The sequence below is a fragment of the Pistacia vera genome, unplaced genomic scaffold, assembly GCF_008641045.1.
Source record: "Pistacia vera cultivar Batoury unplaced genomic scaffold, PisVer_v2 Contig306, whole genome shotgun sequence".
Classification (NCBI taxonomy): domain Eukaryota; kingdom Viridiplantae; phylum Streptophyta; class Magnoliopsida; order Sapindales; family Anacardiaceae; genus Pistacia; species Pistacia vera.
The window spans coordinates 58,703-72,173 of NW_022196120.1; the positions used below are offsets into that span (position 1 = coordinate 58,703).

Consider the following 13,471-nt stretch of genomic DNA (forward strand, 5'->3'; position numbering starts at 1 on the left):
TGGGCTCAATGTGAGCTCATTTGCTTCCTTTTTCATGGTTTTGTACATATTGATCTCTGCACACGACGGACAATCCATATTGGAAAATAATCCCTTCTACAGTCATTAGTACTGTTTTATGGTTTCAATCTCCAAGTATCAGGAAAGACCTCACTAGGGCAGATTGCGGAGACTGTTTCATCACTCCTTTAGGGGGGATGTGATGGTAAGTTGAGAGGCTAGCCACACTCTGTATGCTCTCCACGGGATTGAGAAATTTTAATAGTATCAGCTACTATTGGGCCCTGTGGCTGGGTCGATTTTTCAACTGCCCTGCTGCCAAGGCAATGTTTTTGCAGAGTATTCCAAAAGACTACATTGGGGATGTTGATATTGTAACCACCCGTGATGTTGTTATAAAACCATAGTGTAAGCCATGTGTCTCATATGGCAGATGCGGATGGTACTTGCATCTCTCATTGGTGCATCATGGCAGAGGATAATTGTGATAGACCTGTCATGGACCTCCAAGCATTCTTGTTCTTGTCTGAGGTTGGTGCGGCGGCCGAGTGTTCGCTATGTGAACCATAACGTGGCATCATGAATATGGATTCAAATTTCCGTAATCTCTTATTTTTAGGTCAAGTTCATATTCTTCCTATTTTACTGTAGCATTAAACCCTTCTTCCATATTTTTTTCTTCCGGTCACCATTTTCTTTTTCCAATATTTTCCCATATTGGAACATACTCCAATATTTTCTTCAGTTCATCACATGGAAATGAAAAAAAAAAATGTTTAGATTTGTGTGCTGTATCGATTATTATCAACCTTTTTTTTTTTTTTTTTTTTTTTTCAAATAACCTAATGTGACTCTATTTTCTTTCTTTCCAATTATCTGTCCCAAAGATGGCCTAACGAGTTACCTTTTCTTCTCTCCCTAAGTAAACTACAGGAATTCCGTGACGCATCTACAACAAATGCATGTGCATGAATTGCCAACAATTACATTTCAATTTTCACTATTGCCACTTAAAGATGGATACATGTCACATGCTTTTACTAAAAACCTTCTGGGCAAAGTGTAAGAATGCTGAAAGATCATATATATAATATATGCATTAAGAAAAAGATAGTTTAAGAATCATACAGCTACATCACCTTGTGCAAATAAAGACGGTACCACTCACCGGTTCATGTTTCAGATTTCTGTCCTTGGACGGGAAGCAGTAGCTACCCTCAACACAATAAGTTATTAATCCTAGCCCAACCACAGATTCCCTGTTGGCATCTGCCATAGCCACCTGAGGGTTTGATTTAGGGGCACGATTGACTAGCACCTGATGTATCTGAATAAAAATAGCATCCCCCAACTACTATTCTTAAACCTTGATAGACATTCACAAATAGAGAGATTAAACACCTGCATACACTAGATCCTAGTCCCGCACTTTTTGAATAAACAGAAACATTCAGATAAATCCAAATTCCATCACGCAGAATTACTGAAACCACAAATGCAGGTTTGCACTGGTGTCATTATGTGACATCATTGTGATGTGATACAAAAGAAATGATAATAATAATTAATCAAGCATTATGCTTACAGTCATCTAGAAGAAAATTTCCACAAGCAAATGCACAAATTCTCGTTAAGCACGTGATAATATATCAAGGGCACAAACAGAAAAAGCATTTATTTATTTTGGTGTGGATGTGGGTGGTGGAGTGTTAAGAAAGGATGCATACCATAACAGTACATAAGATTCCAAAGAAAGGAATATCTTCTTTTTATAAGGAGCTTTAAAAAAAATGCATGAAATATCTTTCTACGCATTTAAGTTCCATATGCTTCCTAATAAGGCCTAAATTTATTATAACTTCTAGAGACAATAGAAGTTTCTGATGGCATCTTTGAGATAATAAATAAAGTTCCCACTCACAAGCAAAATAGAAGTTTCTATTATTCACTTTACATGAATATATATAATCAAAAGACAACGAAAGTACAAAGACAAGAAAGGGATTATAAAATAACCAGTAAATCTGCAAGAAAAACCGAACCTTGTTCCTGGTAGAGTTTTTAGGAGAAGATTTCTATCAGCATGTTCAGGCAGTAGCGCAACATATCACTATTACCAACTCATTTTCTGGATCATCATTTTCTGCAAGCACAAGAAGCTAGGAACTGATGGTTAGTTACTCTCAATTCAATCGTGCAAAAGCCTGGCCAAAAATGCGAATAGAGAGAATACAAACAATGATAAGGATCAAACAACTGATCAGATCACCTGGAATGTCAAAAATTGTTTCACAGTGTACACCCAGCAGCTCCCCCAGATAAATGCGGATTCGAGCACGATCAGTGAGGGAAGTAAATCACCGGTGTCACTATACAACAGGTTTATCATCTGGAACAAAGAAACAGGTTTTATCACCATAAAAAGGATTGCTCACTGATAAATAAAAAGAAAACAAAAATAGAGGAACATCAGAGGAGAGAATAAATGGATGAAACATTAACATAAGATATATATTCACTTGCAAAAGCTATGTGATTATTAGTCACACACGAACTCCACCAACAAAATAATAATAAAGATCAAGAAACAAATACCTTTAAATGACAAAAACGGACAGTTGAAAACTGTTTTAATATCTGTTATACTGCTTCTCGCCACACCATCACCTTCCATGTTTCAGAACTGCAAGTCCATCAACACAAATATGCAAAAATTAACCATCCTGACCTCCACCGGGTTGACAACATTGTCCCGAGCTTTGCACTTCATTCTGTTCCTTAATTTGAACATCAGATTTCCTGAAAAAACTCACAGAATTGAAGTCATTCAAAAGAGGTAGTTTTGATCAACAACCCACCCCCTCCCCAAATAAAAAGGAGGCAGAAAGAAATTTTAAAAGCAATTCCACACCTGATAACAAGTTCCCTGACGAACTCCTTGGTAATCCAATGCTTTATCATATAATATTATCAGATGAGTCATCAACAACTGGGTATCGTAAAGACAGAAAGATTTGAATCTCTTGGTATCATATATTCCTGAAGGAAGTAGTCCATCTCCAACAATGATTATCTTGATGGGAGACAAAACAGGAAAACAGTTCAGTAAGAAAAATGACTCAACTAATTCACTACCACTCATCAAAATTTGGGTTGCAGTTAAGTACATATACATACTTTTACTTGGGCTCTTTCTGATGCAAACTTGTCATCTTCAAACACCCTTTGAAATTCTATTAACCAGACTGCTCTTTCCAGAACCTTTAGACCATTAAAATGAATGATATTGTCTTTGGCACATCATAATCACTCAATTTTTTTTCCCCTGGCATTCTCAATCCATGCTCCAGGGGTATACGTGAATATCAAAGTACACATCAAATCAAGCAAGTATATAAGAAATTTTTAGACATGTTTTACAACATTTCAGCATCAGAACAATTTAAAAATCACTGCTTTAGAAAATTAAAAAAAAAAAAAAAAAGTCTATTATGTAAGTTAATGTCAAAATCTTACAACCCCATATATACTACTTCCATGAGATTATTGGACCTATAGAGACCAACACAGTGACACACAGACCCTCGGGAATCCTGTTGTGAGATCATGCAATTCACATGCTAATTCAAGGCAAATTCAATGCATAAGTCAAGATGCAGTGTTAGTGAAGCCTATAAAAATGGATTACATGCTACCAAAATAGGAGGATGTTTTATAAGGATCCATTAGAACATATGGTTTTTAGTTTAGTTTCTCACCAAGAATCTTTGATATGTAAAAAATTACAAAAACATAGCTGCTTTCCTTGATATTCGTTTCATTAACAACATTACCTTTCACAGAAGGCCTCAAAGCAAACAGAATTACTAAGATATATCCCTTGTGTAACATAGATGGTTTTAATTTAGTTACACAGCGTAAACAATTCCAAGTTGCAGAGCCTCTGTGACGTTGTTAGACTGAAGAAATGTATTTTACTTAAGGCTCTTGAAGCTATCATGATAAAAATGACAGCAGAACTATGTTTTCATTTCTTATCAAATTGAGAGCCCAGCGATGCTATTCAGACCAGTAGAGATCAGTATTATATGTAAGAAAAAAAATAATTAAAAAAATTAAGCAATCATCAATAAAAGGTCCCTTAACACGTGTACCTGAGAAGGTATATCAAGTCCAAACATATAAAAACATGTGCTTTTTAATGCAACACAGAGAGTGCGATGCATGTTTCGCAGAACCAGTGCCCATGTGGAGAAATGAATATTAGTAAATACCTCAAAATTTTGTTCCTAGCCTCTCTCAAACTCCCAAGACGAGTACGCAACTCATCATAACTGAGCAAGACTTGTGTGCAACGTCTCCTCCTCTGGTCCGCTTCAAAGTCCAAGGAAGCTGGAGATAGCTGACCAGTTTCTTGGGGGATTTCTCTAAACACCGCTCCATCCTCATCATTCACCAGTGTTCCTTTACAAAACTTCATGCTTAAAATGAAATGACGTTCAATACTTGGGTGGAAACGAGGGGCCATCAATTGAGTAATAAAATGAAATACATTTACATACCCGAGCAAAGAAGGGGTTGGAGATCGTGACAGTTGAGGGGAATCGTGAGATTCTTCTGAATAGTAAAAAATAACATCACCAATTTATTCAAAACGAAGAGATAGAGAAGGAGAAGGTGTAAGTGTACCAGGAGTGATTGTGATTGTGTCGCCACCCATGCCTATGCCTTGCTTGTCTTAGGTTTTCTTCTGAGCTAAGAGTCTGAAGAACAGAAGAAGATTGATCATAACTACTTTTTGGCTACGCGTACATAACTTCGTGACAAGTGTCTTTCTATTTCATCACCCTTTAAATTTTTTCTTCCGTTGACCGATCCTATTTGCCACATTGTGCCCTTACCAATGTTTAACCTTGGAATTGATTGTGTAATGTTATTAATTTATTAATTTGAAAGTTATCAGTATAAACCAATCCTCAAAAACTTGATTTGATTTCAACCATTTTAACATCCGTGAGATTGTCTTTGATAGCACTCACTTATTTTTCTATAAGAATGACAAGGATTAATTTACCAATAACAGCAAGTCCAATTAATCTATAACGCTTCAACAATACAATGTGATCTGAAAGCCCTGCTTATCCTTCAAAAACAAGGATTTCCAGGATGTCTACAGAAGAAATTCAGGATTGAATGAATAATAATGCCTCCTTCCTTTCTCGCCCTCTAATATAAATTTTATGCATATCATCTTTACATTATACAAATCAAAACTGTGCGCGCAACAAGGGCCACAAAATCCTATGATTCTCTTTTGTATAGAATTTCTGTCTTAACTTAAAGCTCTAAGCTAACAAAAAATGACCCCTAACCATCTCCGAATCCTCAATTAGCACATCCCTTTCTCCAAATTCATTTGGGGATGTTCTTCCAATCTAAACAGGGTTCTCACATGTACAAACGACTAAAAAGCCCTCTTTTAACAGTCCGGAAAGGATGAAAACTCCACTTACAAAGTCCTGAAAGATGCACCAAAAATAACAACTGTATGTCACATTCTGATTCCATCATCTCACTTCCAGGACAAGCATTTTAAACACCAACAGCATGACTGCAACTGAGATTTAACTACTGCAATCAAAAGTAAATGCAGTAATAAACCAATAACCTCAGGACCCTGGCATATACCTTTGTGAAAGGTCTGCTTAGACTTCAGGGTAACAGCCAAATCGGTGATGATAGAAGGGGAAGTAATGTTATCCATTAGAAGGGGACGACATATGGCAGAGCTGTTACACCAGCAGACTCTATGGGCAGAACTTCTGCCCACACTTGTTGTGTCCCATCACCCCTGGGAGAAGCCACTTTTGCCTGCTTTGACTGCACACTATCGCTGCAAAACAGCCATTCATCGTCATCAAAATCAGGCCAATCCTCCAGTTTGGGCACACCTTTGGCCACACTAGAAAGAATCTGATTCAGGTACTTGGAATCAGGGTGTGGTGGTTTGGCAGATGCTTCACAATGCTCACTACCTTGATCAATAGTTGACAAAGGCTTAGTTGAGCACACAATTGGATGTGAAACGTTCCTTAAACCATTAATCTTGTGTTCCTTGGCATTCACTTTATGATTACCAACTGCCCCCTGAAACTCAGATGCAAAGTGGATAGCAGTTTGGCACGGTTCCATTTTCCTCCCATTTTCTGTGACCAGGTGAGAGGACGAGACAGGTCTCGGCAACTTATTAGGCCAAATTCCGTTGTCTGTCACAAAGTTTAAAGAATAAGGTACAAAATAAAAATGAACTGATGCAAAACTAGACACGTACAACCAAAGATTTCATCCCAAAATTTTGCGACAAGGTTCTAAATAAATAGGCCAAAGCAATGAAAGTGAAAGTGATGCAAGAAAGTTTTCACCTTGAACAGGTTTTTCAATATTAAAACATACCACTGATATCCCCATGGCATAGGAGGTTTAAGCACTAGACCATCGAAGAACCGAAATGCAACAGAAAGGACTCACCATGTGAAATTCCATTTATCTCAAGCTCCTTACGTTTGCCAAGACTTCCCTCACCGGGAGGATTGTTGTTGCTAGTCTTTGAAACATCTGGTGGTCTAATATTGCATGAACTCGGGAGGCCCTTGCCATTGTCTTTCAATTTTGGGCTGTCTTTTAATTTAAGCCGGTCTTTACTTGGCTCAACTATCTCCTTCGCTTTCTCCTCCTTTTTCTTTTCCTTATCTCTGCTTTTGTCTTTTGATCTGCTTTTCTTCTTTCGATCTCTATCCTTCTGTTTATCACCCTTACTATCACTTTCTTTGCGCATATTCTTCTCTCTCTCCTCCAACTGCTTCTCAATATCATTCTTCTCCACTGGTTTAGTGATTCCTTGAAATCTCTTTTGATCAGTACCAGAGAATCCTTGAGCAATTGAATTTCCGAAACCTCTAGCCTCAACATGGTTCTTTTGCCCATTGATTTTTTTATCAACTTCTTTCTTATCCTTTGCTTTCTCTTTCTCTTCCAATATGTCAGTACTGCACTCCAGAATCCTTCTTGGCAGTTCTGCTCTTCTTTGATCTGTAACAGTAATCTTCTGAACAATTTGGCTTCCTGTTGCTTTATCTTCATTCCTAATTCTCTTTGCCAAATCCTGCACATATTTAGTATCCTTGATCCCGTTATTCTGGAGGCTGTTCGGACCAATCTTCCCTCCATTGTAGCACTCTGGTTGCCCTTCAATTCTCTTTGCATCTGAGATCCGGTTCTTGTCTTTATCCTTATCCCTGTCCTTCTTGTCTTTGTGCTTCTCCTTTCGGTCTTTCTTATCGCTGTGTTTTTCTTTACTTCTCTCTTTATCTTTGTTCTTTTTTTCTTTACCTCCTTGCTTTTCCTTGTCCTTCTTATCCTTTTTATGTTTTTTCTCCTGGTGTTTTTCCTGAATATAATATTTCAATTAGAGACAAATTAAAATAAGAGTAAAGAATAATATTTTACTAGAAGTAGATGGGGAAATGATGAACAGCTAAACATGGTAAGGTAAAGAGGTATCCAAACAGCAAGGGGCAACTTTCCAGATTGGATGCAAAAACTGATGCACGAATAAAATTATTACCAAGCTGATGAATTGTCCCTGTTAAGTCTTTAATTCATATGTTTTTTATCATAAAAATATGTCAAATATAAAATCTTTCCTCCTCTTTAACGAGTAGACAAATACTTCAAATAAAGAACATAATCATCATAATTTTACAACATTGAAACATATACTTTTGATTCATTCCACATGTAAAGGATTCTTAACAGTGAGGATGCAGGAGTGTATTAATCAACATCAAGAAAAATCACGTCAGCTAGCACCAAAAGTTAATTTTCATAATTCGATCTTCCAGAAGGAACTATACATATAAATATATAACAATTCCACATAAAGAAGGCACCAACCTAAATTATCTGCCAATCTCAAAAACAAAATGCGCTAACTATCTCATCACATATAATGTGGAAAAAAAAAAAAAAAAAAAAAAATTGCAGAAAAGGAATGCTAATACATATATGGATACATATGCAGATCCTTACATGTGGAGGATTTGAACATAAGACCTCTTCTTTGTTTTAAATTACCACCAAATCCAGAAGTTTAAGATTACAAGGAATACTTTTAAGAGTTTCGTTAAGAAAAAATAGGTTGCATGGGAAAATACAACCTATGGGAATTTCCTTCCTGTATATAAATCTAGATTGCAGTTCAGTGCTAATGGCTGACATGTTAACATTGTGAAGAAGGATAAGTGAAGAAAGTGCATTTATAAATCATGCAAGGAAAACACCATTTTTGTGATACAAGATGCTAATGCATGAAACCAAGAAGGAAAAAATCTCGTGTTCTCATATTTTAAAAGCAGGTAATGTGGCTCATGTATAAAAGTTACTTTAACAGCATATTTCTCAGTACTTGATAGTTGATATTAACATATGACATTTTTTACAGCATAATTAATCAATTAATATGGGCACTTCCAAAATGGTAACACTTCACTATCATAGGTCTTAAGCCATATCCCCAGTTCTTAGAGACCACTAGAAACCTCCTACCCTCCCTGAAAGTCCACAAGAAGTTCAGGAACATTGCTACACAAAACATGTCAATCAAAAAACCCATCACTTCTATCTTTTTGCAGGTTGAGATCACTTGTATTTTGGCATTTGGATGCCATTTGCATTAGAATCCGTGAATTAACAGATGCAATATTTTATTCCTACCAGTGGAACTAGATAAAGCTCTATGACAACACCAAGGCATACCAAAGATACGGCTATCATCTGTTCAAATCTCTTAAGATACTATACAACAATTATTCTTACTTCATAAACTAGAAAGACATGGAAATGTGATTACTCCACGAAGATGTTTACTATTCTCTGAAGATGTAATTTTGAAAGCATGTTCACAACATAAAATCAGCAGAAAGCATATATAACTACTACAGAACCAAAGCAAGAGTAGAATTTGGATTTCCAGAGTAGATACGAGTTAAAGTTAGAAATGATTGCTCAATCAGGGCAGGTCAACAGTCAACAAGCATGGCAACACCATGATAGAGATCAATAGTTTGCTTTAACAGATAGTAAGACACATGGCGCTAGATTTTGGAATAACTTTCTTTAATATGAAAAATTTTGATTGCCAAAACGAGAAAAAGATTTCAGAACACAGTAAAATGAAGCATACGACTCAGCATTTAAAATAAACTAGAATGAGGCATAAGACAAAGCATTTGAAGTATTCAAAATACACTTTCAAATTTCCACTAATATTCTTCCTTTAAAAATTGAATCTCTTAAAATATGTACTTTATTTAAAATTAAAAACTACAGGTAAAGGAACCAAAATGCCACTAATGTGCAAAAAGTAAAATAGGAAGAGAGAGAAGAAGTCTCTGCAGATAAGAAAGATCAAATATTCCTGATCCAATTCCATTTAAGCTTGAGTTTCTATGCTAGTATACTATAAAAAATACTAGCATAAACAGTGAAAAGTTCAAGTAGTTACAAGTAGAGGATGGTGAAAAATTATTTATGCTAGATTCAACAATGCTTACCAGAAGGATACATTAGTTCACATAAAGATGGTGATGCTATATTAGAAATAATAAATTTCTCAATCTAGTTTCATTACCTTAATAATTATTGTATCCTCAATTTCCTCAAACTCCCTTTTCTTCAAACACTAAACCATAGATAGTACAAGATATTAGGAGTAAAATATTATCCATTTTTGGCAATTTTTTACCTACCAAACAGGGTTTGCCCAAAGTACAAGATGTGAACCACTTCTAATCTAGAACACTAGAACAAGTAAACAATTTCAATACATCATATTCTACATTTTCAGCACGTTCAATACCAGGCATACCAGATTATACCATAAAAGAAAACCTTGTCAATCTTATGCCCAAGAAGATACTCATACTTATATAACCAAACTTCACATCCATTTAAAATGGTCACATAAAAAGCCCCCCCATCCCTATTCAACAAACACATCAAGCAATACAAAGCCCCAGCAATTAAAGGAGCCTTTCACCTTTAAGTCATCACATATTAATCGAAAAGGCAGCTTCTGTAAAAGGAATAGGTGTCAACATAAAGTTACTACCAGTTTAAGACAAACCAAGCATTTTAATTTTCAGCACCAAAAACATCTGAAAATATATGGAAAGCAAACTATTATTTGACAACCATGGCCATATTTATTATAACATCATTATCAAAGTCTATCCTTGTAATAAAATTTGTAAGGAAAATATATAAATGGGTTATAACATCATTATCAAAGTGTATCCTTGTAACAAATTTTATAAGGAAAATATATAAATGGGTAATTTCAAGATCTAGCTAATATTAATTGTTACAACATTATGAAACCGTTAGCAGTTGAGCTGTGCACAATATTGAAGAGTAGACAATAAAAAAGCACCCCACTGAGCATAGGTTAAAAAATTAAACTAAAAACTTTATCTAATTCAAATCAGAATGCATATTTTATTTGTTTTAAATACTCTATAGTAGGGCTACTGTGCCACATTAAACATTCTGCTTACTTCTCTAAAAATTTCCGAAGCTAAAACAATGCCCAGTAGGAACAGTTGTTCTACTTTACAATCTTACACAGATACAAGTCTCCATGTGGCTGCAGTTTTGTTCAGCTGACAAATTTATAAAACAGCGACTCCACTAAAATCCTAAAGGTCCATGTAAGGGTACATGTGATATGAAGCGGCCAACCAAAAGTAAAACATATTGAGATTTGACACGTTCTCTTTCTTCCTTCAATGGACATGCAAACACGGTGTGTCTACACAACACATATCCCAGAACGTGTCCATGCCCGAGAAAGCACTTCATGCATATGCAAATGTTAGTATAAACAGTTACAAGTAAATAGCATACTATGGCCCATCCCCGGCTAGAGATATAAAAGATTCAGCCCCCTGTAATCTAAAAGACTGTCAGATGGTTAAATTGTAGGCAACTTCTTTCTACTTCTAATAGTATCTCATCACATTGCCCAAATTTTATTAAGCTCATCAAGAATTTACTAATAAAAATATATTGTAAGTGGAGTGTGCCTTAGAACTTAACATAGCCTTATAAGTCAGTCCATGTTCTAGCTTCGAAAAGCAATCTTTCCCCTATATTATTTTCCAAATTATTGTCCCCTATATAATATGTTCAGTATTTTTAAACCTTACTATGACCATCCCTCATGCGTGGCCCAAATAAACCATCTTCTAGCTTGCAAAAGAGTTGCTCATTGTTTCCAAAAACCATGTCTAAACTTACTTATCTACACTTTTCTTTTCCTTTTTTATCTGGGGTCAAATGAGCCTTGATTGTGAACTATATATCCAAGACCAACTTCCAGAAGTTATATGATACAAAATTAATTTGATCCAATAAAAAAAAAAAAAGTAGATACACCAGATAAGGAAAGCAATATCCAAAGAAAACGAGCAGGACTCATGCTAACAATGGAAGGTAAATAAAAATATGGCATATAAACCTTTGCTAGCAAGTCTGTATCTTCAACTCTAGCACTCTTTTCATATCCAGGAGGCGGGAATGGAAAGCAGCGAGACATTGCACGTGATCCTTAAAACAGCAAAGCTGAATCCTTCTACCAACTGAAAAGTTTCTCCTAGTTTTCTATACCTTTGTTCCAACACAGGAACAGACCAGAAACTATGCCCCTGTCCATGCACCATGTCCTCGCAATCATTTCCAGCTTGAAAATCACTTCATGATCATCCAAAATCACCTCCAAGACAAAATAATCCTGATACCCAATAATTAAAATATCTTCTTATTTACAATCAAATCCTAAGAATTGCAAAATTATGTCAAAAAAGTTGCATGGAACTAAGAGTACCCACAAGGCTAGAATGCTCAACTCTCCTATTGTAAACACTGAACTAACTTCAATGAAGCCAAATAATCAAAGTTTCAACCGTAATGATTTGTCGACAAATGCAGAAGTTCCAATAAAATCTGATCCTTCCCGTGATTACTACGAGGCCAAAAGGGATAACATCACCTGCTAATCAGCAAAAACCAACCAATATAAGGAAAAATTCCCAGACTGTGAAGATCAAAAACTCAAGAGCACAAATTCAAAATACACCACAATCTTAACCTTTTGATGAAGAAATCTTCACTTCCTTATCACCATCTAGTATCTATGTCAAGGTTCCACTCCGTCGGTGTTCAAAAGCAATTCTCAAAATCTCTTTTTGCAGGTTAAAGTTCAGCCTCTAGACCGCAGTTCTGAAAATGCCCTCTGCAGATTCAATGAGAAGACTTTAATCCCAATAACTTAACTTACCTAAACTAATCTAAATAAAAGCTATACAATCCAATCCTCAGTTTCTATATACACCGTGTATTCTTCTGCTTATGATTGTAACCGAATAGTATAAAAACCACAATTAGGGTTGATTCTAGTACGATCTCACCAAACCCTAGATAAATCAAGCAAAAAAAATATGTCAACAAATTTCTCCACTGATTAAAAACCCTAATTTCAATTCTTCAAAACCAAAAAGTGCTTATATAACTAAATAATTGTTTGACAATAAAACTAATAATTAAACCCATATTAAAAAAAAAAAAAAAAAAAAAGCACCATTAATAGAAATAAATAAGAAAAGTTGTCATCAAATTAAGTTAAAACATAGAAAGATAAATTATGGGTTTTGAAAATTTTGTATAAGTATGACAGAACGTAGACAGTTTTGACAAAAATAAAAATTTGAAAAATCTTAATTGAAAGAGAAGAAGAAAATTATAGTATAAATGGAAGTGTCTGGGTTTCTCTTGGCGTGTCAATACCTCTTCTCTTATGTATAAAAAAGAAAAAAAAAAAAACAATTGTTTGTGTTGGTGAGTGGTATTATTTTGGATCTCTTGTTCAATGAATCGAAGTTAGAAATAGAAATAGGAATGGGTTTTGTTTGTTGTTGTTGAGAAAGGCTGGGGGGCTGGTTTCTCAATAACAAAAACCCCTTATCAAAGGGAAGAGAAAAAATAAAAGAGATTGGGAAAGGGTATTTATAAGAGGGTAAGAGGTGAGTGAGAGAAACGTGTCAAAAAGAAGGATCCAGACACAAGGGAATGCGAATGTTAACGTGAACAAAACATAATATGGATAGGAATAGAATGGTCCGCTTTTTAACTGCCCTTTCCCTAAACACAAAAACACACAGTCACACTTCTTCTCCGTTCCTTCTACAACGAGTTTTCATTGTTCATACCGTAACATGACATTCTTCTGACTTGATTGTCATGAGTTACTGAGATCGACACTTCCTAAGCACTAATAGAGTTATCAATGAAACTCTTTATTTGGTTGATAGTTTTAGGCCATTAATTGAAGTATGCATAGTTTTAGGGTATTAATCGA

At 35.4% G+C, this 13,471-nt stretch overlaps 2 protein-coding genes and 1 long non-coding RNA gene across 4 annotated transcripts; all 3 read right to left on the reverse strand.

Moving 5' to 3' along the window:
- Positions 1-4,174: 4,174 nt before the first annotated feature.
- LOC116135910 lies at positions 4,175-4,863 on the reverse strand. 2 transcript variants are annotated; one of them, XM_031421614.1, is made up of 3 exons: positions 4,690-4,863; positions 4,563-4,614; positions 4,175-4,481 (listed from the first exon to the last, which is right to left on the reverse strand). In XM_031421614.1, the coding sequence occupies exons 1-3, from the start codon at positions 4,718-4,720 to the stop codon at positions 4,199-4,201; spliced, it is 366 nt and encodes a 121-aa protein (XP_031277474.1). In that variant the 5' UTR covers positions 4,721-4,863; the 3' UTR covers positions 4,175-4,198. The 2 variants fall into 2 exon arrangements, with proteins under 2 accessions (XP_031277474.1, XP_031277473.1); XM_031421613.1 differs by having other exon boundaries at positions 4,184-4,481; positions 4,563-4,617; positions 4,690-4,859.
- A 326-nt stretch (positions 4,864-5,189) lies between these two features.
- On the reverse strand, positions 5,190-5,732 carry LOC116135982. Its single transcript, XR_004128963.1, has 2 exons — positions 5,689-5,732; positions 5,190-5,519 (listed from the first exon to the last, which is right to left on the reverse strand). It is a non-coding gene; the product is annotated as an uncharacterized LOC116135982 (long non-coding RNA).
- Positions 5,733-5,763: 31 nt separating this feature from the next.
- On the reverse strand, positions 5,764-12,642 carry LOC116135934 (glutamic acid-rich protein-like). The gene is made up of 5 exons (XM_031421645.1): positions 12,206-12,642; positions 11,946-12,106; positions 11,576-11,848; positions 6,529-7,447; positions 5,764-6,266 (listed from the first exon to the last, which is right to left on the reverse strand). The coding sequence occupies exons 3-5, from the start codon at positions 11,651-11,653 to the stop codon at positions 5,764-5,766; spliced, it is 1,500 nt and encodes a 499-aa protein (XP_031277505.1). The 5' UTR covers positions 11,654-11,848; positions 11,946-12,106; positions 12,206-12,642.
- Between the last annotated feature and the right edge of the window lie 829 nt (positions 12,643-13,471).